The 27,279-nt window shown below is 39.3% G+C and overlaps 2 protein-coding genes across 10 annotated transcripts in view; one reads left to right on the plus strand and one right to left on the minus strand.

Moving 5' to 3' along the window:
* The window catches only part of TES (testin LIM domain protein), a 59,979-nt gene extending 58,677 nt beyond the window's left edge, over nucleotides 1-1,302 (minus strand). For 4 of the 5 annotated variants that reach the window (XR_014067886.1, XR_014067885.1, XR_014067884.1 and 1 more), the window contains exon 1: nucleotides 1,111-1,302. Coding sequence is in view for 1 of the 5 variants with exons in the window: in XM_081537885.1 (XP_081394011.1) it covers nucleotides 1,111-1,137 (27 nt within the window). In the remaining 4 variants the exon portion in view is untranslated. Of the gene's footprint in view, nucleotides 1-582 lie in introns of all 5 variants that reach the window. The other variant, XM_081537886.1, reaches the window with a different exon arrangement.
* TFEC (transcription factor EC) overlaps nucleotides 1-27,279 on the plus strand; it is a 751,469-nt gene that overhangs the window by 466,607 nt on the left and 257,583 nt on the right. Inside the window, exon 7 of one of the 5 annotated variants that reach the window (XM_081537889.1) lies at nucleotides 12,083-12,211. The exons of the other annotated variants lie outside the window; for them this stretch is intronic. The gene's annotated coding sequence lies outside the window, so the exon portion shown is untranslated. The remainder of the gene's footprint in view (nucleotides 1-12,082; nucleotides 12,212-27,279) is intronic. 5 annotated transcript variants of the gene reach the window in all.

Below are 27,279 nucleotides of genomic sequence, written 5' to 3' on the forward strand. Positions count from 1 at the left end.
GCCTCCTAACCTAATCTAATATTTTGCACTTGCATATATTTTCAAAAATCCAACTCTGGGCATGACAGAACTAATGCTTAGGTCAGAAACCTTCTCTTTAGAAGATGAAGTAATGGCAATGTTGATAACCCACAATGAGCAAGAGAAGAAAATTAGGTTCTCTATTTTTTCCCCCCTTTACTCTCAGCAGAACTTCCTTCCTTATTTGATAAGGAGCAACTAGCTTAAATTTACTGCAAAGTAAATATAAGCAATTCCCTGGAATGAGACGACCTTTCACACAGAACGTTACACTGGAATGTGAGGTCAGCATTCCCTCTGAGTCACAGTCTGGTCCCCACCCTTTTCTCCCAGGAAACGGGAGTCTCCTAAAATCACCGAGCGGCTCAGGTAGGGCCGTGGGTCCTGACGCCCGGAGGGCAGCCAGTCAGGAAACGTCTCCTGGAGCTAAACCACCGCTGACAATTGTCCTTTGGGACTAGTTGCCAAAGAAGGAGAACATTTTCTTTGGAAGAGGAAGGCAGTGCTTTGGAAGTCAAGTAATGAATGACCAAAGAGAGACAAACCAAAACAAAACTTCACCTTTCATGGTATCACCAGCCGCTGCTGCGAAGGAAGCACGTTAAATCAACGCTCACTCTAGAGAGCCTCTGACTGCCAAGCTGGGAAGGGAGACGGTCTGAGCTGTCAAAAGTCTCATCAGTGACCCCAAACCACAAAGGCTTAATAAAGTTCAGCTTCCTGAGACAGGAAGAAGTAGTGTCACGGTTTCGCCCGAACTCGCCCTAACCTCATCCTTTTCTTCTAGGGAGGCACAGGCCCAGCCGAAACATCTTAAGGAAAAGTTTCAAACACCTCCAACCGTTGGACTTGGTTAGACAGGGAGAAATGTCCCGCGGCCGCCCTCGCGCGCGACTCTCAGTCGCTTCTGGGTTTCAGGAGTTAGTAGGGCCAGTGGACACCCTCTCTACCCGAAGGACCGGGTACTGGGCCTGGGGCGCCGGAGATCCCGAGACCGCTCGTGCCTGACGGCGCTTGCGCCCCACCAGCCACTGGTAGCCAGGGGGCGGCGCCCCGCTCAGGTGAAGCGGCTGCTGCCAGCCACCCTACCTTCTTCACTTTGGCCTCCAGGTCCATGTCTATGTGTCAGAGGGGGTTTCTCCTCCTGTCGGGGATATCACACCCAGGATCGCCTGGCGTCTGGCACCGCTGCGGGTACTGGAGGAGATGTACCGGGACACCGGCGGCACCGCCACAGCCACTTGCCCGGCACGGTCAAACTTCCGCCGCCCCGTCGGCTGCAGCCAGCCTGCGGCGGGGACCGGGAACAAAGAGGCCCAAGCAGCCAATGGCAGCCGGGCCCCTCCGGGCAGCCGCCAATCACCGAGCGCCGCACGCACCTTCGCTGCCGAGCGCTGCGCCGGCAAGGTGAGGGGCGGGGCCGCGTTCGGGGCGGTACCCTGCGGAGCTCAATCGGGTAGCCCGGAGTTGGTCTCTGAGGCTCCGCTGGGAGTCCTGACTACCTGCTCCCAAAGAATTGGAGCCCAGCCTGTCTCCAGCTGAAATGAGGAAGAGCCTTTTCCATTCAGTCAGCTTGTACCTGTTTTGCCTAGGACTTTAGATATGAATTCAGAGCAAAGAAAAAGAGAAGTTGTGGGGACTGTTAGGGATCTTCATGATGGGCATTGCACTTTATAATTCCACTGTTGAGTTGTGGAAATGGCCCTTGGCTAAATACTTTTCTCCAATATCCGAAGCACTGGCAGGAAACCTTATCTCAGACAGCCAACAAAGATGGTTATATGGGTTTTCTGAGCATTTGATAGTTCAAAAATGAGGATAATGTGAACCACTAAAGAGATAACTTACACCATTCCTTTGGAAGGAGAGGCTTGCCCTTTGTCCCTGTTGTGTGAAATGATGTGAGGCTGCTCATGTGCCTCAAGCTTTGATGAAACAGTATCATAGGCATAACGAGCAGCGCTGCAGCTCTAGATTTGGATCCATATCATGGTCTCGTTCAGGAGCAATTGCAATGAATACTATTGGCTTGGTGGACTTGAAAGGAATTCTAGGGATTATTGAGTATAACTTTCTCATTTTGCAGAGAACTGAGAACCCCAGAGGTATAGGGACCTGCCCAATTTCTTAGTCTCCTGGGGACAGAGCTAAAGCTCATGAGTCTTTAAGCAGTGTCTTCAGCATGTTTGGGATGGAAAAAAACAACCTTTTGACTAACTAAAAGAGAGGAGTCCTTTTTTTTCCGCTCTGTTCATAGTAATGATAGAAAATTATAATGATCAGATAGCAAGTGACCACCTAATCTGCATCTACTTTTAAAAGGGAAAAAGTCACACATCATGTAGCTATTTAGGTCCACATTTCTCTCCCCTTTGGTGGAGGTGGTGCTTTAGTCGCTTGGTCACGTCTGACTCTCGCAACCCCATGGACTGACTGTAGCCTGCCAGGCTCCTCTGTCCATGGGATTCTCCAGGCAAGAATACTGGAGGCGGTTGCCATTTCCTTCTCCAGAGGATCTTCCCGACCCCGGAATCGAACCCAGGTCTCCTGCACTGCAGGCAGATTCTTTACCAACCGAGCTGCAAGGGAAGCCCTCTCTGCCCTTTACCTCTTGAAATTTGGTAACTGAAAAAAAAACCCGAATTCATTTTAGCTAACGTTTTCAACCCTTAGGGCCTTTCCCTGGACAGACCCCTGGTGTCTCCCGCCTTTTGTTTGTAGAAGAACATTAACTTCCTAGGCTTTTCCCAAGTTCCCAAAAGCAAATTTAATCAGATAAATGAGAAATTGCAAAAACAAAGGAAAACAGTCAAACGGAACTAAATAATAGTAGTTTAGCTGTAAAGTAAAGCCAAGGACCTTTAGTTTCTTCCTTCAGTGCTATAGATAGTATCCTGAGCCGTATCCTTGAACTGGTTTTACAGAAACCAGCCCCCACTCCAACCAGATGAACCACCAATATGTAGGCCCCAGACCAGTTGGAATTAAGAAGGTTGATGATTGGGATTCCTGAAGTAGCATCCTGTTACTTCACCACCAACAAGTCAGAGAATTGTGCACAAGCTGTTCAGGCACCCTACAACCTATACCCCAAATGCTGCCTTTAAAAACCCTCCCCTAAAATCCACTGGGGAATTTTAGTGTTTTGAACATTAGTTGCTTGTTCTCCTTGCTTGGTGCCTTTGCAATAACACTACAGTTTTCTTCACCACAACCTGGTGTCAGTAGCTTAGCTTTGTCTCGTATTGAATGAGCAGACCCAAATTCAGTTCAGTAACAAACAGAGCACTGATTTATGATGTGATGTTTTTCTTATTCTATTAATAAACTAAAAATGGAATGACCAAGATGGTCATGAATTTTTCTTCTCACTCAGTTTAATTAAAACTTTTCCAAGCCATTTTCCCAACCCATGCTACAATGTTTGGGCTCCTGCAAAGTTTACCCAATGTAAACTCCAATGAACATGAGGTTTAGTTATGACAAGGCAATTTGTTCTCTTTCAGGGAGCTTAACAGATGGAAAATGTTCAGTGAAACAGTTTAAATAAGGCATCAAACAATGTTGTAACATAAATTTTGGGCTTATTTTGTGAAATTTGAGAGACAACACTAAAGAAAATATCTGGAAACATTTTTTAGCATCATATTTTGCCCTTCTCTCTCTCTTCCCTCCCAAACCTCCTAGCATCACTTAATGTATCATTTACTAGTTGAAATTAAGTGATATCTACCTAGATATATTACTGTGCCAATTACATAGAAGGTAACACTGAAGTAGATAAGTTTTAGGTTAGGAGGATTAGATTCCAATTTCTTATTAGCTGTTCAAGTGTTACGCTAAAGAGATATTAAAGAATTAGAACTGGCACTGTTTGATGACAAGATGTAACTGATGACAGAAAAATGAATAGAAGATAACACACATGTTTCTGGCTTGCTCATTTTTGTAAGTGGTTCTGGAAAAAGGAAAATATAGGATGATGGGCTGTGTTTTGTTTAGTTGTGTTTTCCTGGGAGTGGGATAAGGACAAAGGGTACAGTTTTTAATATACTAGGTTTGAGGTTGGGATACTGAAGTATCCAAATATTAATCTTAGAGATAAGAACTGGAGTGAAATGGTGATTTAGGAGTCGATATCTTACCTAGATAAATAATTGAAAGCCACAGATGGAAAAGATCAGTATGGGATATAGCAAAATAAGAGAGAATATCAATGACCTCAATTGAGCAAAGTTGAGCAACAAAAGCACAGAAAGGAAATAAAGGTTAGTTAGTAAGGGAAGAAAAAAATAGAGTTCCCAACAACCAAGAGAAGAAATTCAAGAAGGAATCCATCAACAATGTCCAGCTGTAGAAAAGGGTCAAATTCTCATTGAATTTAACAGAAAGTAAACTTGGGGAGTAATAGCTGTATCCCATGTCAAATAGGCTATGGGACAAACTGAGGCAGCGACATAGAAAAGGAGTAGCCAATGATTTTAAGGAAGTAGAAAATATTGGAATTGAGTGATTGACTTGAAGGGAGGAAGGATGAGCATTCCTAAGAGTCACTATTTTGGTGACTTGTATGATGACTGTAAATCTCTCCTTGAGGTGGGAAGTTTCCCACCTTTAGATGAGCTTCATTTGTATGTAATGATTTTGCAAGGCCAATTGGATCTGAGTTTGGCAGTCAAAAGAGACATCTGGGCTGGAGATACAGATGACTGGTTATAAATACACAGGCACAAACATCTACATATACACATATATGTATAAACACACACACAGTCAACATACTAAAAACACTAGGAAAAGGAAACACTAATAGAAAAGTTTTTTACACCAGGTAAGGTAAATTTCCAAGATAAAGATGATTGTACCTATCTCCTCAATTATTAATGTAGCCCCAGGTGGCCTCTTTAGCAAATATTCATAATTTATTAACACCTGTTAAAGGAACTCCTGTGCTACTGACTTAGCTATCATTGCTCATTAGCAGCTTGTGTGGATTACATATTGTTCTATGGGGATACAAACATTTTTCAGAGCAAATTATTACCTGTAAAAAAAATTTTTAATTGACCAAACACTGGGGTTTGGCTAGGGAAATAATGAATGATTCACATGATAAGTTTATATTAATATTTTCTAACAGTAAACAATCATAATGTTATAGGAACAAAATAGAAGATAGAATGGTATATAGATTGTGCTCACAACTGTGCAAAAATATCATGCACAGAAAAGAAACATGAGGAAAATTCATAAAATGTTAGCAGTGGTTTGTCTCTGATTGATAGGTCCATGGGGATTCCTTCTTTCCTTTAAAAAATATTCCATGATGAACATAACGTATTTCTTAATGGAAAAACCTTATCTAAAAATATATTATTCAAAGCATTTTAGGAAGATGGGGCAGTGGCAGTATAATTTTTCAATCTACCTGAAAAATCTACATTAAAAAAAAAAACTGATCAACTGGTTAGCAAAACCAAAAGCCATGGACAGTCTTTACAATAAAACTGGCAAGGTATCTCCATAAATCCAAAAACACGACAGATAAGGACAAGCCAACAAAAGCCACAAGACATGCATGTATAAAAAATTCTGTCAGGGGAGGGAGAGAAGCAATAAGTTGGTGTCTAATGGACACCAGGAAAATTCAAGATGTTCTCCTCCACATATCCATTTTAAAACGCAGGCCAGATTTCAAACAGCAGCTGAAACAGTGAAATGTGACTGAAGGGACTGAATTAATCTCACCCTGTGTTATTTCATGACTAACCCACTAAAACTTCTTTCTAGAAGAGGGTCCCTCAATAAGAAACTTTGTCAAAGGAAATCAGAATAAGTAGGTTGGGGGAGAAGAGATAATGGAAAGTGAAAGGCGAGAGGAGCTCTCTCCAATATAGTAGCCAGTAACCACATGTAGTTATTTAAAATTTAATTAATCAGGTTAAAATCAATTAAAACTTAAAATTTGACTTCTCAGTCATACTAGCCATATTTCAAGTGCTCAACAGCCAGAAAGGGAAATAGAATCAGGAAATCTCCAAATCCTGTTGTATTTGTTAGCGCTTCATAAAAACAAGGGAAGATGGAGCTCTCTGAAGTTGGACACAATTTTCTAAAATCTGCTTCATTGTATAAGTTTAGGAAAATTAATGTCACATAAACATGGGTAACAGTAAGTTATTATGGTCAAATCCGATACAAACTTATAAAAAAAGAGAGCAAACAGCAGAATAACTTCCCTGCGGTACATCAGAAAGATGTGTCCACAAAACAGAGCACAACTGTATTGCTTGAAAACAAATTAAAGACATCAGAAAGTTAATGCATGTCATGAAAGGATCACACAAATTAGAATTAGAAAAACTCCTAGGTGAGGTAATAGAATTCAGGAAAGAATTAGAAATGAAGAAAATAATATTGCATAGATGAAGGCTAAACTAAAAAGAATACTATGGCAAAAAACTGATAATGCCTACAAATAATGGATAGTAAAAATTCTTCCTTCTAAAAAATCAAAAAGTGATGACATACATATACCTATGGCTGATTCAGGCTGATGTGTGGGAAAAACCAACTTGATATTGTAAAGCAATTATCCTTCAATTAAAAATAAATAAAATTTTTAAAAAGTAATGAAGACAAACGTAAAGTATTCTAGAGAAAGTAGCAAATATTAAAAAGATGAGATCAAGTACATGGATGATAGAAGTCTCTGAAGAAGAAAACCAAAGGAACAAACACTAAAAAATGGTGACTCAAAACTTTCCAAAATTAAAAAAAATGATATGAAACTAGATACTGAAAGATCATATTGGATACCTGAGAATATATTTACTCAGAATAACCAACACAAGACATATCCTAGTAAAGTTACTGGACTTTGAAGAATAGGAAAGAAAATCCTTTGGGTATTCAGCTTTAGGAAGAGATGTGACTTAAAAGGGGAAGACAATTGTATTAACATTGCACTTTTTCTTTAGCAGTCCTCTAGATCAGAAGAGGGTAGAGTAACATATTTAAGCTATTCAAGAAAGACAGTGTAAACCAAGGATTTTATATGAAATAACTTTCAAGTTAAAGGGCAAAGACTTTTGTAAACAGAATTTAGGAAATACAGTTCTCATGGGCCCTTCCTGAGGAATCTTCACTTGGCTGTTTTCTCTGTATCTCTGTCTAAATCTCTCATCTCTCTCTCTTGAAGACACCAGTCGTTGGATTTAAAGCCAACCCTAATGAGATATGGGATTTCCCAGATGGCACTAGTGGTAAAGAACCCACCTGCCAATGCAGAAGGCTTAAGAGATGTGGGTTCAATCCCTGGGTCAGGAAAATCCCCTGGAGGAGGGCATGGCAATTCACTCCAGTATTCTTTACTGGAAAATCCCATAGGCAGAGGAGCCTGGTGGGCTACGTCCATAGAGTGGCAAAGAGTTTGCCACAACTGAAGCAACTTAGCATGCACACTAATCTGATATGACTTCATCTTAACTAATTATGTCTATTAAAAACCCTATTTCCAAATAAGGCTATATTCTGAGATTCTGGGTGGATATGAATTTTTTTTTGGTGGGGGGAAACATAACCCATTACAGTGGGGGAACAAAAGCAACATAGTCACAATAAAACTGTTACTAGGAAAAAGCAGAAGCAATCAGTGGCCTTTCTTCCACACTCAACACTCTATCTTGCAGAATTGAGAATATAAGCACTAAATTTACTGTCAGTGGCATTAGTTCCTTTGTCTTCTACTTTAGATGCACTGGATTATTACTTCTGGAAAACTCTTCCTTATCCATTGTTCCCTAAAATGAATTTCTTAAAAGGCATTGATTGAGGATTTCCTTCTGGAAAGCTGTGCTAGAGTAAGAGCAGCTTTTTGGAGGACTGAGATGTTTGGGATAAAACAACACCTTTTGCCAGGCTTGAGACTTAAGATTATGCCTGTCATTTTTATTTCAGGGGAACTTTACATCAGCATCTCTCAACCATTAGACCAATGATATTTTGTGTGTGTGCTAAGTTGCTTCAGTTGTGTCCAACTCTTTATGACCCTATGGACTGTAGCACGCCAGGCTCTTCAGTCCCTGGAATTCTCCAGGCAAGAATACTGGAGTGGATTGCCATGCCTTCCTCCAGGAGATCTTCCTGACCCAAGTATCGAACCCCGGTCTCCTGTGTCTCCTGCATTGGCAGGCAGTTTCTTTACCACTAGTGCCACCTGGGAAACCCAAATAAATTCCAGTTGATGGCTTTCAGAAGAATCCCAAGGTCAGCCTGTTATAAAAGAAGATTGAGAAGACTTCATGTCTCAGGTGTCTATGCACTATATGCTAAGAAAAGTCAAAGTGCTAGTTATGTCTGACTCTCTCTCAACCATGAGGCCAGTGACATTTTGAGCCAGATAATTATTTGTTGCAGGGGGCTGTCCTGTGTATTATAGAATGTTAAATATCATTCCTGGCTTTAACCCACTACATGCCAGGAACATCCCTCCCCAGTTGTGACAACCAAAATATCTCCAGACATTGTCAGATGTGTTCTGTGGAGCAAAATTATCCTCAGTTGAGAGCTACTCAGCTTTAAAAGATTCCAGAAGTCTATTATCTATCTTTTTGTAACAAACCACCCTAAAACTTAATAGCTTTAAACAACAAGAACAACAACTTTATTTTGCTCACAAATCTACAGTTTGAGCAGGAAAGTGCAGAATCCCCCACCTTCACTTCATGTACTATCAGCTGAGATGACTGAATACTACATGACATACTGCAAGATGGCTTTACACGACAGGCACATTAGTGCTGGCTCTCAGCTTGGACCTCAGTGATGTTTGTGGGTAGGGGAAGGCCTCAGTTCCTCTCCAGCTAAGGCCTCTATGAACTGCTTGGGCTTCTTTACAGCTTGGTGGCTGGGTTTCAAAAGCAAGTGTTCCAAGAGAGTTAGGTGGAATTCATGGCATTTTTTAATGTTCTGGCTATGGAAGTCATATAGTAGTACCACTTCTATCATGCTCTGTTGTTTGAGATAATCATAAACATCTGCTCAGTTTTAAGGGGAGGAGACATAGACCCCATCTTGATGAGAGGAGTATCCAAATCGCAATTTAAGAAGAGTATATGAAATAGGAGATATTGTTGCAATCTTCTTTAGAAAATATAATCTTCTACCATCTACCCTTTGTCACAAAAACTCACCTTCCATCACGTGCCAAATATAACTATTACATTCTCTCAGATCTTCAGGTCTCCTCAGTACAAAGTCTAGCCTCTGTCATGCACATCAAGTCCAGATGTGGATGATACTCCTCAATTGCAGCTAATTGGTTACAGCTCCTTGAGTACAATTCCTCTTGATCTGAAAAACTCTGAACTAAAGAAACAAGATATCTGTGCCTCACACATACTTAATGTATAGTGGGCAAGTCCTAGAATACCTGCTGTAGACAATCCCCTTCCATAATGTGTAAGGCACGAGGCACATAACAACTACTGTTCCATAGCAACTCTGAAATCTGGCCAGGACAATGTTGTGACTTCCTTGATTGGCACTCATTTCTGTTCCTTGGCAATTGTTCTTAATGGATCTTGACTCCACTCTGGAATCTTGGCTCTGCTCTCTGATGCATTCTTCTTTTGCTACCAAGAGCACACCATGTTTGCATTCGAGTCTTTTTCTCAACCTGCTTCCTAAATGCAAAAGATAGGAGTCCAAAGGCCTTTTAGCCTTTTGTACTGACTTTTCTCTTTCAGTTCAAGCTTTTATAATTATTTGAAAAACCATTTGTGTTTCTTATGTGCCAATGTGTGATATATTCTGTAAGCCAAAGCCACATCCACAAACTTCTCTGATAGTATCCTTTCTTTATCTTGTCCTTCCAGTGTGAAATTTCCATGAGATATTATATTTAGTATTCTTAGAAACACTTTAAAATGCAGACGATATCTGAGGCACACCCTTGAGATCCTCAGGGGGACTTCCATCTGTCTAAAAGACTATATATGAGTCAATCTGTTAAATCTCTCTGCTGTCTTAACAAAGACTGTTATATACCACCTTGGGTTTGATATCTACCAAGAAGCCATTTCTCAATACTTAATTTAAAAATTGTTAGACATATGGAAATGTTGGTTGTGTGAAACAGTTTTACTTTTGAACCCAGAAAGTACCAGTCCCTTTTTTATTTAACAATGCATTTCATTCTTTAGTTCATCTCTCTTCTCACATTTTATCATAGAGAGTAAAAAGAAGCCAGGTGGCACTTTCAATATTCTCCAGTTGTCCAGTTCTATGTGTTTTCTGTTTTATACATTACTACAGACAACAGTCTGGCAAATTTTCTACCACTACATAACAACTGCTTTCTTTCCTCCAGTTTCTAGCACCACTTTCATACTTTCCTTTAAAAACTCACTGACAGCCTCCTTTAGCTTTAGGTAACTGTTGTCTGGAATCCTTTAGACTTTCAAATAGTATACTTAGGCCCTTGAGTTTCTTCTCACTTCTTCCCAAAGCCAGTGTAAGATGTTTTAGATTTTTGTGTGTGTGTGAGGCAGGGCGGGGAAGGAGGCAGAACCCTACTTCCAGTGCCTGAAGTCAGCTGCCTAAAACAGCCATTTTAGTAGGGTCAGAAACTATGTGGATCCAGAATCTGGAGATTGCATAGTGGGAAAGTCTTGTTCCATGACGTCTGGGACTTCAACTGGAAGTCTTAAAGGCTAAGAATGACAAAATATTTGGGGAAAAAAATTCTCTGGAGATGTCTTCACATGTATGATTAATGATAGATATTGACCAGCACTACCAGCAAGAACATCTAAATATGGCCTCTCTATGATATCTTTTTTTTTGGCCTGGGTTAGTTTGAACTTCCTTACAGCATGGTAGCTGAATTCCAAGGTCCAAGAGAACAAGGTGGAAGTGCTTGGCATCTTTCTGAACTAGCCTCGCTCTCAGTAGAGGGTTAACTCAATAGATGTCAGTTGTTCAAACCCTGTAAATTCCAAATATAAAATTGGCTTTAATTGTCACCTAGGAGATAACTTCTAAGCTTTTGGAGTATCCTGCCTCAGAAAAATGAATTTATATATCTGGAGACTTAAGATGTACTAGATAGTTTAAAAATGTGACTCACGGGCTATGCTGTATCAGTTTGACCTCCTGGGTGGCTATAGACTGAGTAACCAAGGTCAGTCACACAGACACCCCATGCCTGTGTGGAACAGTGGACACCAAGGTTCAGGTGAGTTTCTCTGGCTGGAAATATTTCCTGAATATTGTCACACATCATTACTGGAAGAATTAAGTGCTGTCCTTATAACTCCACTGAAAGAAGACAACTATAAACTCATGTCTCTCCTGGATTCTGCCCTGTGTGGCTTTTTCCTTTGCTGAAATTCATCTGTATCTTTTCACTGTAATGAATCATACATGAGTTTAACAGTTTTTCTGAGTTCTGTGAGTCTTTCTACTGAATCATTGAACCTGAGAGTGGTCTTGGGGACCACACACATAGGAAAGGCTTGTTTGCTGAAAGACTTGGAACCTGGGGTTGTCTCAATGGTTAGGGTTAGACTAATCTGAAGGTGCTTCACATGTCTAGTTGATGATGACTGGTGATTAGGATTATCAGCAAAAACATCTACAAATGGTCTCTCCATGTGTTCTTTCAGCATAGGCTAATTTGAACTTCTTCACATGTGGTAGCTGGATTCCAAGAATAAACATCCCAAGAGAGCAAGGTGGAAGTGATTGACATTTTTTCTCAACTAGCCTCATAAGTCTCATGGCATCAATTTCACTAAATTCTGTTGATCAATGTAGTTACAAAGGTCCCCTCAAGATCATGGTGTCATAGACTTTGCTGTGCAATAGGAAGGATGTAAATATAACACAGTAAGAATGTGGCATGGAAAATATTTTTGTGGTCATCTTTGGATACAATCTGCCACCCTTTTCAAGTGAAATCTTCGCATCTCTAGCCTTAAGCCATAGATTTGATCTCTGAGCAACAAGTTTGGTTTTCTGTCTACCCCTCTAACCTCAGTTTAATTGCCTGCTCTAGGCCACTATCCTCAAACAGCCAGAGATAATAAAAAGCTTCACCTTGCCAGAGGACTGATTCCAGGTTACTGCATCTTGAAATGAGGCTTTTGGAGAGTAGCCTAACAGTGAGGACACAGGAGATCATTTGGTGAGTCATGTGGGATAAAATCTTCCCCATTTCTCTGATTGTTCCTGAAAGCACCTCTCTAAGCCAACACACTACGCTCAGTATGAGACATAGTGTTTAATCTTTGTATGAGCAGAATATGTGCTTTTTTGACCTTCTGCTATTTTGGATTTCTGGCAACAGGTAGAAAGTACTTCTCTTAACAACACTGACATTGTTGGTTGATACCAAGGGATCCTTTCTTCTTTCTGATGTTCCAGCTTTGGATCCTAGCTTATCTTTGTCTTGTAGCTTATGAAGACTGCAAGATGTCACCCACACCCTCCAATACCCTGACATTTGTTTTGGAATTCTTTTAAGTAACAGCCTTGGTGTGCATGCCCTGTGTCCTAATAGAAAACTGGAAAGAAATTTAACTAACTTTCTTAATATCATTTTCAATGGATTGTATCTCACCATTGTCTCCCTTCACCAATAGATTCACATATTAAGGCCTTTCCTTTGCGATACCCCATTTTCCAGATACTAATTTCTCAATGTCTTGCCATTATCTAGGTAGCATAGTACAGCAACATAATTTGAACTAGTTTAACCCAATTGGGTTTATTGACTTCATTAGAATTCTCTCTCCCCCTTGCAGTATTTCAGATTCATTCCCTTACAAAGCTTCTTCATGTTACCAGTGACAAGGCAACAGATAGTTCTAGTTCACATCTTTCATAACCAAGTAAAATAAGATTCTTCTTTACAAGTTTAATTTTGAAAAATTCTGGAAATGATCTATTGCCAATCAAGTTTTGTTTTCTTATTAAACTAAGGAGTCACAAGGTGTTATTATCTATTTAGGTCCCTTATCATCTTAATGGAAATACTGGCATAATCATTTTTCAATTCTAGGGAAAATTTTTTTTCTTTTGTTGTTTTGATAGCAAGAACTCCATCACCATTTCACCAAAATTTAGGAAGATTTACTTTTAACCTGAACCTAGAGCATTGAGTAATCCCTCTTGAATTGCTGGATGAATTTAGAAATGATGTAAAAAGCAGAAAGTGAAGCTATTATCTTGTTTCTTCCACAAGTCAGTGTTAAACGTTAATAATAATGTTGAATGTTCACTACTTTCCTAGGCAAACAAGGAAAATGTGATGTAAAAGATAGGACTGTAAAATAAAATCATGAGACATTATAGCATTGGAGTTTATTGAAGTCATTGGCTAGGAATCCCTGTGTTTCTTGCAATGGAGAATTTTACATCATTTTTAGAATAAATATTTCCTTGTGGGCAAATGCAGTGAGGGCTGAATGGTATTTGTGGAATTATTGTCTATGGCAGCATGCTCCCTGGATAGAATGATACCTTTTAGGAATAAGTACTGAGGGCTTTTTAAAGTTTTGCTCATCAGCAGGAACAAAAAACCATGAGCACTGCCGTAGACTAAAGGCTTGCACCCCCCCAAATACATGTTGAAATCTAACCCCCAGTGTGATAATAGTAAGAGGTGGGACTTTTGAGAAGTGATTAGGTCATGATGGTAGAACTCTCATAAATGGTATTAATACCCTTATAAAATAGGGCTTCTCAAATGACAGTGGTAAAGAATCTGCCTGCCAATGCAAGAGAAGAAGGAGACATGGGTTTGATCTCTGGGTCAGGAAGATCCCTTGGAGGAGGAAATGGTAAGCCACTCCAGTATTCTTGCCTTGGAAATTACATGGACAGAAGAGCCTGGCAGGCTAAAGGGGTCGCAAAGAGTTGGACGTGACTGAGTACACACTCATTATAAAAGAGACCCAAGGGAGCTCCCTTGCCCTGAGCAATGTAAGGACACAGGGAGAAGCAGGCTCTCACCAGACACCTAATCTGCTAGTGCCTTGATCTTGAATTTCCCAGCCTCCAAAACTATGAGAAATGTATATGTGCTGTTTAAGCCACCCAGTTTATGGTATTTTTGTTATACCAACCCCAAAGGACTAAGACAGTTATCACAAAAAACTAAACAAATACTATTGTCTTACATTTTTCTAACTATTTTAGCAGTTTATTTCCTAAATAATGTAATTACAGTTTTTCTAGAAAAGTGTTTTAGTACAGCAAAAAACAAATTGGCTTGTATGTCAGACAGTACTATGTGCAATTCCTATATGGCTCAAAGCTCACAGACATTTTAATTCTATCAATACTTAAATTATAACACAACTCCTTGCCTTAATAGACTATTATCACTTAATAGTAAAATCATGATTTTTGCCTTATAGAAAAGCATCCTTCTATCTATTATATTGTGATTTAATAAATTTTCTTACCTTAAGAATGTACATAGATCTCATTTTTTAAACACTGCTTTTCCTTGGGTATACCATTTCCTGAGAGCTCAATATGTTATTGCTAATGGAAATGTTGTACTTTTAAGATTGCCTCTTAACTGTAGTATAAATATGAGCCTCTGGTAAGCCTCAGTGTGAACACAAGATACTAATTTATTTTTCATAAGTTTAATCAGTCCTAAAAAGGGAAGACTCCAGCTTATTGGTGACTATTTTAGTGTAGTACTTGCAGTAATAATAGCTGGTAAGGAGGAAAATCAATTATAGTTCTGAAAGAGAAGTAGATTTTGTTCACTTAAAACTCAGACTTTTAATCCCTGGGCAAAAACCTAGCCTGGAATGCATTCTAAAAGGCATTTGCTTCTACCATAAGAGGATGTAGGAACTCCTACACGCCTATCATTTAAACAAAAGGATTAGTCAAAAATGATGTAAGAGATAACACCAAATAAGGCCAACATATTCTTTTTGAAGGCATGAAAAGTAAACTGTGCAATAAAATTTCCACCATTTCTCATTTCTCATCTGTTTTTGATAGGTCATAAAAGGCCTTCCCTGGTGGCTCACACAGTAAAGAATCCACCTACAATGCAGGAGACCTGGGTTCGGTCCCTGGGTAGGGAAGATCCTCTGGAGAAGGGCATGGCAACCCACCCTGGTATTCCTGCCTGGAAAATCCCCAGGGACAGAGGAGGCTGGCAGGCTACAGTCCATGGTGTTGCAAAGAGTCAGACAAGACTGAGCAATTAAGCACAGCACACATAGAATCTGTATCAGTATTCATATGCACATGAAAATTTCCAAGAGTATCAAAGGTGAATGAATTAATTGACTGGGCTAACAAGATGGCTAAGTGGTAAAGAACCACCTGCTAATGCAGGAGCCATGGATTTGATCCCTGGATTGGGAAAATTCCCATGGATAAGAAAATGACAAGCCGCTCTGGTATTCTTGCCTGGGAAATCTCATATACAGAGGAGCCCGGTGGGCTATAGTCCATGGGATCACAGAAGAGTCAGAAACGACTTAGTGACTAAACAATAACAATGGGATTCTTGTTAAGATTCATGTTCTCTGTAACCTTAAAAAATAAACAGCTATATATATTCAAAATATGTATGCAGTTAATTTTATCCTCTTTCTTCTGCTATTGGTGAAAAACAGGAAATAATGTTACATTTCATTGCCTATAGCAGGCTACTAATTCTATTCAATTTAATTCAACTCAATTAATTTACTACTGAGAGCTCATATCTCTTCTAGTCAGTGGAGAAGATGTAAGATTACTGTCTTCTTCTTCTCAAGTCCTAGTGTGAAAAGAGTGAATAAGTAATAGGAACTAGTTGAATATCAATGCATTTATCCAATTAATGCAAGTTATACGTGATAGACAGTAAGTGCGATAGACTTTAGAAATAAGATATTATAAGCACATTTACAAAGCTCTGCTTATAATTGCAAAATTTTGGAAATAACCAACAGCGCTGGATCACTGGAGAAAATAAGTAAGTTGTTCATATAAATGGAATGGAATTCAATACGTAGAATGAATGAATGAACAGTAGCTATATGCATCAACACTGGTGAATCTTATACGTGATGTTGGGGTGGAGCAACTAGGTAACTTCACTTAGGAAAAGATACAGTTAGAGCCAGTCCTTGTACTCTACATGCATATAAACTCAAAGATTTAAATGAAATCATGTAAGTACTATAAGAAAACGTTGAAGAATATCTTGACAAAAACCCAGAGCTATTTTATTTATTTATTTTTTTAAAATAAATTTATTTATTTTAGTTGGGGGCTAATTACTTTACAATATTGTAGTAGTTTTTGCCATACATTGACATGAATCAGCCATGGGTTTACATGTGTTCCCCTTCCTGGACCCCCCTCCCACCTCCCTCCCCATCCCATCCCTCTGGGTCATCCCATTGCCCCAGCCCTGAGCATTTGTCTCATGCATCGAACATGGAATGGTGTTCTGTTTCACATATGATAATATACATGTTTCAATGCTATTCTCCCAGAACGTCCCACCCTCACCTTCTCTCTCAGAGCCCATAAGACTGTTCTATGTATCTGTGTCTCTTATTCTGTCTCACATACAGGGTTATTGTTACCATCTTTCAAATTCCATATATATGCGTTAGTATACTGTATTGGTATTTTTCTTTCTGGCTTACTTCACTCTGTATAATGGGCTCCAGTTTCATCCATCTCAATAGAACCAATTCAAATGTATTTTTTTTAATGGCTGAGTAATATTCCACTCCAGTACTCTTGCCTGGAGAATCCCAGGGACGGGGGAGCCTGGTGGGCTGCCGTCTATGGGGTCGCACAGAGTCGGACACGACTGACGCGACTTAGCAGCAATATTCCATTGTGTATATGTACCACAGCTTCCTTATCCATTCGTCTGCTGATGGACATCTAGGTTGCTTCCATGTCCTGGCTATTGTAAACAGTGCTGCTGCGATGAACGTTGGGGTACACGCGTCTCTTTCAATCCAGAGCTATTTTAAAACAGACAAAACTAACATTTATAAAAATTTCTTTGTGGCAAAACTATAATACACAAAGTGAAAGATAAAAAATCAGAGAAAAAGTTGTTATTCATGTAATTCTAGGAATTGATATGCTGGGAATTAATTTGAAAAAGTATCAATAATCTAAGAGAAAAATGTACCAAAGGCATGAAAAGCTAGCTCATAAAAAAGATAGACAAATAGTCTTAAACATAAGAAAATATACACAACTTAAAATCTAATAGATGAATTTTTCACCTATTGTATTAGCAAAAATCTAAGGTTAATGAGACAGAAGGAAAACAGGCACATATCATTGAATAAGTATAAAATAGCACACTTTTTCTGAAGGGTAATTTGGTAATGCCTGTCAAAATTATAAATGTATTTTCCCCTTCCATCCAGGAGTTCTACTCATAGGAATTTATTCTACAGAAATACATGCACACAGAAGAAAATCGCATATGTTGTTATCTGCAACATGGTATTAGTAAAAGATTAGAGAGTATCCAAGAGTCCTTTAAAGAGGACTAGTTATGAAACTGTGGCAGATGCATATTATAAAAAAGAATAAAGTCCTCTGTGTAAGATTATATGAAAAGATTTATACATGATGTTAAGTCCTTTTTAAATTGAAAAGGTAGGGTGGGATAAGAATACAGTTGTGTTTGCTTTCATTGGGAAGATTCAATAGAAGCATAGGAAGAAGGTAGAGGGAGACATAGGTTGGCCAAGAGGGGGGGAGTGGAGTAAAGCTATTCAGTATTTTGTATTGTGTTGCTTTGCTTTCTGAACCTTGTATATAATTCCTACTCAAATTAACTGACAGACTCATGATGATAAAAAGGAACAAAGTACAGAAGAATAAATACATTATAATTGCTTTTATGTGAAGTTAAAAAAGACAAAATATAGCAGTGTTTTATTTCAGGAAATACACATGAATGATAAATTTTGTGAAATAAACCAGGAAATAATACAGAATTCAAAATAATTTTTACCAGGTGTGGGGGGGACAGAGACATAGAAGAAGGAGAATACAGTTTTAGAAGGAAAATAGGAAGGAAGGAAAGAAGGAAGGAAGAAAGGGAGGGAGGAAAATCTAGGAAAAAAAAGAAATAAGAGATCAGTGAGGACTATAGGAGTTTAGTAAGATTCTTGGAAGAAGGGGAAATTTAACTGGTTCTTGAAGGATGTGAATGCAAGTAAATGTAGTTTACATTAATGTATTGTTGTAGTTTACACAACTTTGCATATACATAATGTCTTACTGGGGCTTCTCTGGTAGCTCAGCTGGTAAAGAATCTGCCTGCAATGCAGGAGACCTGGGTTCAATCCCTGGGTTCGGAAGATCCCCTGGAGGAGGGCATGGCAACCCACTCTAGTATTCTTGCCTGGAGAATCCCCAGGGACAGAGGAGCCTGGAAGGCTATAGTCCTCGGGGTCACAAAGAGTTGGACACAACTGAGTGACTAAGCACAGCACAGCACACAGCACAATGTCATATTGAGTCTCATACTGAAGCAGAGAGATGAGAGCAGGCATTCAGTAGTACAGCTAAGGCACAGAGGATGTGAAGTTTCCTTGAGTTACAAAACCCTGAGGGATTAATCTAGCTGGGCAGTTGAATTGGCAGTAATGAGCAATAGTTTAATAGATTAGTTTGATTATAAATGGGATTGGGAGCTTATCTCAGAAGCCATTAAATGTATGTTTGCTTGTGACAGATCCAAGAAATATTTGAGAGTTGAACACAACAGTGCTCCTTAGGCCCTACCTAACATTGGTTTTAGCCTTAAGTCTTACCACCAACAATCTTCTATAGGACTAACATCTCCCAATCCAGATACCCAGCCAGGTAGATCTATTGATTATTTAGCACTGTGTTGTTTAACTTCTATATGTTTGTGAATTTTTCAAATTTCCATCTGTCATTTTCTTGTGATTTTCTAACTTCATTCCATTGAAGTTGGAGAATACACTTTGTAAGATTTTGATTCTTTTAAATTTGAGACATGTTTTTATGACCTAATATATGATCTCTTCTGGAGAAGTTTCCAGGTGCATTTGAAAAGAATATATATTTTGATATTGGGGGAGTGTTTTATAGATGTTGTTTGTCTGTTACTATGTTTATAATTTGATCAAGTTTTTATTTCCTTGTTGATCTCTCTAGTTGTTATATCCATTATTGAAAACAGGATTACGAAGTGTCCAACAATTATTGTTGAATTGTCTATTTATCCCTTTAATTCTGTCAGTTTTTGCTTCATGCATTTTGGAGCTCTGTTTTTAGGTGCATACATATTATCATTGTTTTACCTTCTTAATGAAATGATCCTTTTTACCATTATGAAATGCCCTTTTTGTCTCTAGTAACAGTTCTTATCTTTAAGTTCATTTTGTCTGACAATAGTAACAGATACTCCAGCTTTTTTTAGTTACTGTTGGTATTTGTCTTCTGGGACAAAGTAGTGTATAGGAAAGAGGAGGAAACTAATGCTTATAAAGGTTCTAAAACTTCCTGAACTATGCAAGAAAATTCCCATATAAGTAGTATTCTTTAACTGATGATGATAATGCTTTTGGCTTGCCTCCATGTTGTTACTATATAATAAAGTCCTAAGTTTTGATAGAGAAGGTATAGAGTATTTGAAAACCAGAAAAATATCATTCTATGACATGAAAATTAGTAAAAATCATTCAATTGCATAACTACTTAAATACTGATGGGCCATGATTATGTTTATAGTTCAGTACAATAGACCAGGTACAGCCTTTAGGAACACATGATTTGGAATATGACTGATGCAGAAAATGTGTACACACTTTCACTCACATCCCTCAATAAATAATCGATGTAGGTATGACCCTGACTTACAATTGTTTAACTTATGATTTTTCAACTTTATGGTGGCATGACAAAGATATGCATTTCAAACCATACTTTGAATCTTGCATTTTCATCTTTTCCCTGGTTAGTGGCATACATTTGATCTTCTCTTGAAATGCTGGGCAGTGGCGAGCTGCAGCTTCCAGTCAGCCTTGCAGTCACGAGAGTAAACAATCAAATACATTTATAACTATTCTGTATCCATACAACCATTCTGTTTTTTACTTTCAGTATAGTATTCAGCAATTACTTGAGACATTCAATACTTTCTTATAAAATTGGCTTTGTGTTAGATGATTTTCCCAACTGCAGGTTAATGTTAGTGTTCTGAGCATGTTTAAGGTTGGCTGGGCTATGACATTCAGAAGGTTAGGTGTATTAAGTGTATTTTTGACTTAATCATATTTTCAACCCATGAAGGATTTACTGGGTTTTAACCCCATTGTAAGTTGAAGAAGATCTGCATTAGTTTTTTATTGCTGCTATAACAAATTACCACAGGTTTAGTGGCTTAAAAAAGTACAAATATATAAGGCTTCCTTGATGGCTCAGTGGTAAAGAATCTGCCTGCCAATGCAGGAAACGCAAGTTCAATCCCTGATCTGAGAAGATCCCACATTCCGTGGAGCAACTAAGCCCATATGCCATAACTATTGAGCCTGTGCTCTAGAGCCAGGAGCTACAACTACACAGCCCATGTGCCACAACTATTGAAACTTGTGTTCCCAACAAGATAAGCCATCAAAATGAGAAGCCCTAGCACCACAACTAGAAAGTAGCCCTCACTCACAGCAACTAGAGAAAAGCCCTCACAGCAAAGAAGATCTGGCACCACAAGAAATAATAAATAAATAAATATTATTAAAAAAATACAAATGTATTATTTTACAATTCTGTAGGTTGGAAGTCCTAGAGGGTTCTCACTGGACTGAAAAGATGTCAGCATGATGCACTCCATCTTGGAAGATCTAGGGGAGAATTTGTTTCTTTGCCTTTTCCATTTCCTAGAGGCTGCCTGAATTCCTTGACTCATGCATCCCTTACTCCATCTCCAAAGCCAGCAACTTGGCATCTCTCTGACCCTGCTTCATCATCATATCACTTTCTCTGACTACATGTGGAAAAGGTTCTCTTCTCTATGTGGAAAAGTGATTAGATTGGACTCATCTCAATATTCCGGCATATTTTCCCATTTCAAGGTCCTTGACCTTAATCACATCTGAAACTTCTTTGTTTCACATAAGGTAACATATTCATAGGTTCTGGGGATTATGACATGAACATCTTTGAGGGATTTACTGTGCCTGTCACAGTAGGGAAAGTTAATGAATTCTAAAACCAGTAAGTAAATGGTTGATGGGGAATGCAGATTATATGTAGCTCTCAAAGGAAAATAACTTAACTTTAAAACCAAGAGATTAGCTCATCCGCTTTAATCCAGTAATCACGGTTACTATCACTAATAGTGGGACATCAGACGTGACAAGGACACACTGACAGTGCCTTTCAGTGTGATGCACAATGTTGTTCACAGTATCACTTAAGAAGAATTCCTATTAAGAATTTAAACTTGAACATAATTCAGGAGGCCCAGTTATAACCTCCAGTATATAGGAAATATAGGAGCTAGAGGATTAAAGGATGTGTGTGTGTGTGTTTGTGAGTCATTCAGTCATGTCTGACTCTTCACAACTCCATGGACTGAAGCCTGCCAGGCTCCTCCATCCTTGGAATTCTCCAGACAAGAATGCTGGAATGAGTAGCCATTCCCTTCTCCAGGGGATCTTCCTGACCCAGAGATTGAACCCAGGTCTCCTGCATTTCAGGCAGATTCTTTGCTGTCTGAGCCACTAGCTAGATAGCTAAGTCACTTCAGTCATGTTAGACTCTTTGCGACCCTATGGACTGTGGCATGCCAGGCTCCTCAGTCCATAGGATTCTCCAGGCAGGAATACTGGGATGGGTTGCCATTTCCTCCTCCAGGTCTGAGCCACTAGGAAAGCCCAATTTAAAGGATACCACAAGGAAATAGACAAATCAAGGATATGGGATATTTTGCAAGACAGTTTGTCTTATCTCAAGTCTGTATTGTAGTGGAAAAATGAAGAGGGAATTGTAATTGTTTTAGATTAAGGGAGACAAAGCAACTAAAGACAATGTATGGTTCTTGATTAGCTCTTGGTTTAAAAGTAAAAAGCTATAAAATGTGTTTTGGAAAGAGGTAACAATATTTAAATACAGACTTGGATATAGGTGACATTAAGATGTTTTCCAAATTTACTAGATGTGATTACTGTACTGTCAGGCTTCCCAGGGGGCGCTAGTGGTAAAGAAGCCACCTGCCAATGCAGGACATGTCAGAGGCAGGGATTCGATCCCTGGGTCAAGAAGACTCCCCTGGAGGAGGGCATGGCAGTCCACTCCAGTATTCTTGCCTGGAGAATCCCATGGACAGAGGAGTCCATAGGGTCACACAGAGTCAGACATGACTGAAGCAACTTAGCAAGCACACATGCACAGTACTGCCAATAGCTGGGAGAATGCTCTTATTTTCTATAAATGCATGCTAAAGCAGTTAGGTTGAAGCATCAGAATATTTATAATTTATTTTATAAGGGTTCAAGAGAAAAAACATATAGAAGAAACAAAGATGGCAATGTGTTAGTGATGTAGGACATCTCTAGGTGATATTTTGCTATTTCTGCTTTTCTATATTAATAAACATCTTCATGTTAGTAAAACTTTAAATATCCAATATAAAAGTACATATGCACATAACTTAATTGCATTATAACCTGTTGGAGATAATGATTTTGTCATTACAGAAATAGTGTCATTTGTAGGAATAATGAGAAAAAGGGAAAAGTTTAGAAATAAACACTTACCAGCTTTATCTAGTCTCACCTTTTCTCAGCATTCTAGGAGACAGACCTATTTTTCTACTTATCTTTTTTTTTTAAGAAAGAAAAATATTTTCTAGAATTACTATAACATGATGAATTTTTTTAGACCATTCAGGTTTTTTTTTTTCCAGTATGCTTAGAGGTCTCACCAAACCTTATACAATCTATATGCTGGGCACCAGTGTGTCCTAGGCAGATAATCAGTCCAGTTCTGAAATGAGAAAAGTATGTTTCATTCATTTATCATGTGATAAAACTGCCAATACAAGTGACTACAGGGAAGTCAATAGATCACAAACCAATGGATCACTTGAAGGACTCATCTAACTTTACTTCAATCAAGAGTATCAGGCATCCAATAAACTGTTACTTTTGTGAGGCACGTGGACTTCTTGACATGTGGATGCCACAGCTGGAAAAGCCCTCTTCTTAATGCCACCTTTATGCTCAGTTGTTCATGGAGTGGGTTGTCATTTCCTTCTCCAGGGAATATTTTCAGCACAGGGATTGAACTCACATCTCCTGCATCTCCTGCATTGGCAGGCAGATTCTTTGCCCCTGAGCCACCAATCCTAAAAGATGATGCTGTGAAAGTGCTGCACTCAATATGCCAGCAGATTTGCAAAACTCAGCAGTGGCCACAGGACTGGAAAAGGTCAGTTTTTATTCCAATCCCAAAGAAAGGCAATGCCAAAGAATGCTCAAACTATCGCACAATTGTACTCATTTCACACGCTAGTAAAGTAATGATCAAAATTCTCCAAGCCAGGCTTCAACAGTACGTGAGCCATGAACTTCCAGATGTTCAAGCTGAATTTAGAAAAGGCAGAGGAACCAGAGATCAAATTGCCAACTTCCATTGGATCATTGAAAAAGCGAGAGAGTTCCAGAAAAACATCTACTTCTGCTTTATTGACTATGCCAAAGTCTTTGACTGTGTGGATCACCACAAACTGTGGAAAATTCCTCAAGAGATGGGCATACCAGACCACCTGACCTGCCTCCTGAGAAATCTGTATGCAGGTCAGAAAGCAACAGTTAGAACTGGACATGGAACCACAGACTGTTGCCAAACTGGGAAAGGAGTATGTCAAGGCTACATATTGCCACCCTGCTTAATTAACTTATACGCAGAATACATCATGAGAAATGCTGGACTGGATGAAGCACAAGCTAGAACCGAGATTGCTGGGAGAAATATCAATAACCTCAGATATGTAGATGACACCACCCTTATGGCAGAAAGTGAAGAAGAACTAAAGAGCCTCCTGATGAAAGTGAAAGAGGAGAGTGAAAAAGTTGGCTTAAAACTCAACGTTCAAAAACAAAGATCATGGAATCCGGTCTCATCACTTCATGGCAAATAGATGGGGAAATAATGGAAACAGTGAGAGACTTTATACTTTTGGGCTCCAAAATCACTGTAGATGGTGACTGCAGCCATGAAATTAAAAGACACTTGCTCCTTGGAAGAAAAGTTATGACCGACCTAGATAGCATATTAAAAATCAGAGACATCACTATGCCAACAAAGATCCGTCTAGTCAAAGCTGTGGTTTTTCCAGTAGTTATGTATGGATATGTGAGTTGGACTATAAAGACAGCTGAATGCTGAAGAACTGATGCTTTTCAACTGTGGTGTTGGAGAAAACTGTTGAGAGTCCCTTGGACTGCAAGGAGATCCAACCAGTCCATCCTAAAGGAAATCAATCCTGAATATTCATTGGAAGGGCTGATGCTGAAGCTGAAACTCCAATACTTTGGCCACCTTATGCGAAGAACTGACTCATTGGAAAAGACTCTGATGGTGGGAAGGGTTGAAGGCAGGAGGAAAAGGGGATGACAGAGGATGAGATGGTTGGATTGCATCACTGACTCCTTGGACATGAATTTGCGTAGGCTCTAGGAGCTGGTGATGGACAGGGAGGCCTGGCGTGCTGCAGTCCATGGAGTTGCAAAAAGTCAGACATGACTGATCAACTGAACTGAACTGAACTGAAAAGATACTTGTTGAGGGCTCCCCTGACAGATATTGCAGGAGTTACTAGAGACCCCTGGTGGCAACATAAAGGGAAGACAGCTCACCACAGAAGTCCAGACTCTAGTTTGGAAATTAGAGTAAATGCAGACTGAAACCACCTTCTTTAAGTCTCATTTATATCTCTGACCTTTCCATTTAATTTTTGTTCTTCCCACTCTTTAAAATTTTGTCAATATTAATGGCTTTTTTCATGCCTCTCTTCTCATTTTTATATTCTCACTAAATGATCACACCCCATTCACCAAATGTTGAGCTTGTGCTCATACTTCCTACTCCCTGCTTTGTTGTTGTTGTTCAGTCGCTAAGTCACGTTCAACTCTGTGCGACCCCATGGACTGCAGCACACCAGGCTTCCCTGTCCTTCACTATCTCCCAAAGTTTGCTCACATTCATGTTCATTGAGTCGGAGATGCTATCTAGCCATCGCATTCTCTGCTGCCCCCTTCTCCTCTTGCCTTCAATCTTTCTCTCATTGAGTCTTTTCCAATGAGTTGGTTGTCCGAATCAGGTGGCCAAAGTACTGGAGCTTCAGCTTCAGCATCAGTCCTTCCAATGAATATTTAGCATTGGTTTCCTTTGAGATTAACAGGTTTGATCTTCTTGCAGTCGAAGGAATCCTCAAGAGTCTTCTCTAGCATCGCAGTTCAAAAGCATCAATTCTTTGGCACTCAGCCTTCTTTATGGTACAACTTTCATGTCCATACATGACTACTGGAGAAACCATAGCTTTGTCTATACAGACTTTTATGGCAAAGTGATTTCTCTCCTTTGTAATATGCTGTCTATGTTTGTCTAACTTTTCTTCCAAGGAGCAAGTGTCTTTTAATTTTGTGGCTGCAGTCACCATCCACAGTGATTTTGGAGCCCAAGAAAATAAAATCTGTCACTGTCCACTTTTTCCCCTTCTATTTACCATGATGTTATGGGACCAGATGCCATGATTTTAGTTTATCTAATGTTGAGTTTTAAGGCAGCTTTTTCACTCTCCTCTTTCACCCTCATCAAGAGGCTCGTTAGTTCTTTGTCACTTTTTGCCATTAGAGTGGTATCATCTGCATATATAAGGTTTGTTGTATTCCTTTCCAGTCAATTGTTCCATGTCTGTTTCTAATTGTTGCTTCTTGACCTGCATACAGGTTTCTCAGGAGATGGGTAAGGTGGTCTGGTATTCCCATCTCTTTAAGAATTTCCCATAGATGGCTCTTAAACTCAGCATACAAAAGAAAGCTCCTTGGGCAAACTTGCTAATCCTATATTTCCTATTTCAAGAAATGCTGTCATAATACAGCCGAGCCAGAAGGCTTTTACTTCAATAAAGCAAATAAATACAAAGAGTCTTGCATACTTGCCACGTTCTAAGCACAGGGATAAGTGCTGGAATGAAGAAAATAAAACCATATCTTAGAGTGGAGTGAAAAAAAAAAAAAACAGACCCTTTCATGTGATAGAGGAATGTATATCCTGCTTTGGGAGTTCTGAGGAAAGAAACCTAACTCAGCCTGAGATGGAAAGAATCAAGATGAAGGATTCCTTAAAGAAATTACTAGAAAGCTATATGTTGTACACAGTAAGAATTTGTATTATGGGCTGAATTTTGTTCCTCGCTACCCCAAAGTGAAGTCCTAACCTCCAGTACTTCAGAATGTGATTATATTTGGAGACACAGTCTTTAAAGAGATAATTAAGCTAAAATGAGGTTATTAGGGTGACCATAATATGACTTATGTGCTTATAAAAAGAGGAAATTTGGACACAGAGGAAAGAACAGTGTGGGGCTCCCCAAGTGGTGCTAGTGGTAAAGAACCTGCCTGCCAAAGTAGGAGACATCAGAGATGCAGGTTCAGTTTCTGGGTTGCGAAGATTCCATGGAGGAGGGCATGACAACCCACTCCAGTATTCTTGCCCGGGAAAATCCCATGGGCAGGGGAACCTGGAAGGCTACAGTCCATGGAATCACAAAAGAGTCTGACTTTACTCAGTGGCTAAACAACCACCACCTCAACAAAATAAAAATAGTTTACTCACTGCCATCTATCAACAAATCCCGAGAAGACAGTTATTAAATTAGAGTACTTTAGAATCCCCTGGATTGTCATTATACATATGTGCTAGTCCCTACCCACACCAAATACGGATTTGGGAGGCGGAGACAGAGGGTTCTAGGCATAAGTACGGTACAGTGAAAAGGCTACCAATATTATTTTGACATCCATTACTAACTGGTAAGGGCAGAGGTCTTACTGCTCTCATCTCAGGTAAATTCCTCCTGACCTGGGTACCAGGATGAGGAAACTGTTAGGCAGTGAGTGAAATATTTTAGAGAAAGGGATTTTGCTTACGGTTTCTCAACACATTCTTTAGCTGATTGTATTATTCATGAGGCTGGTTTCCGTTGAG

The sequence above is a fragment of the Giraffa tippelskirchi genome, chromosome 10, assembly GCF_054371585.1.
Source record: "Giraffa tippelskirchi isolate mGirTip1 chromosome 10, T2T-mGirTip1v1.2.pri, whole genome shotgun sequence".
Lineage (NCBI taxonomy): Eukaryota > Metazoa > Chordata > Mammalia > Artiodactyla > Giraffidae > Giraffa > Giraffa tippelskirchi.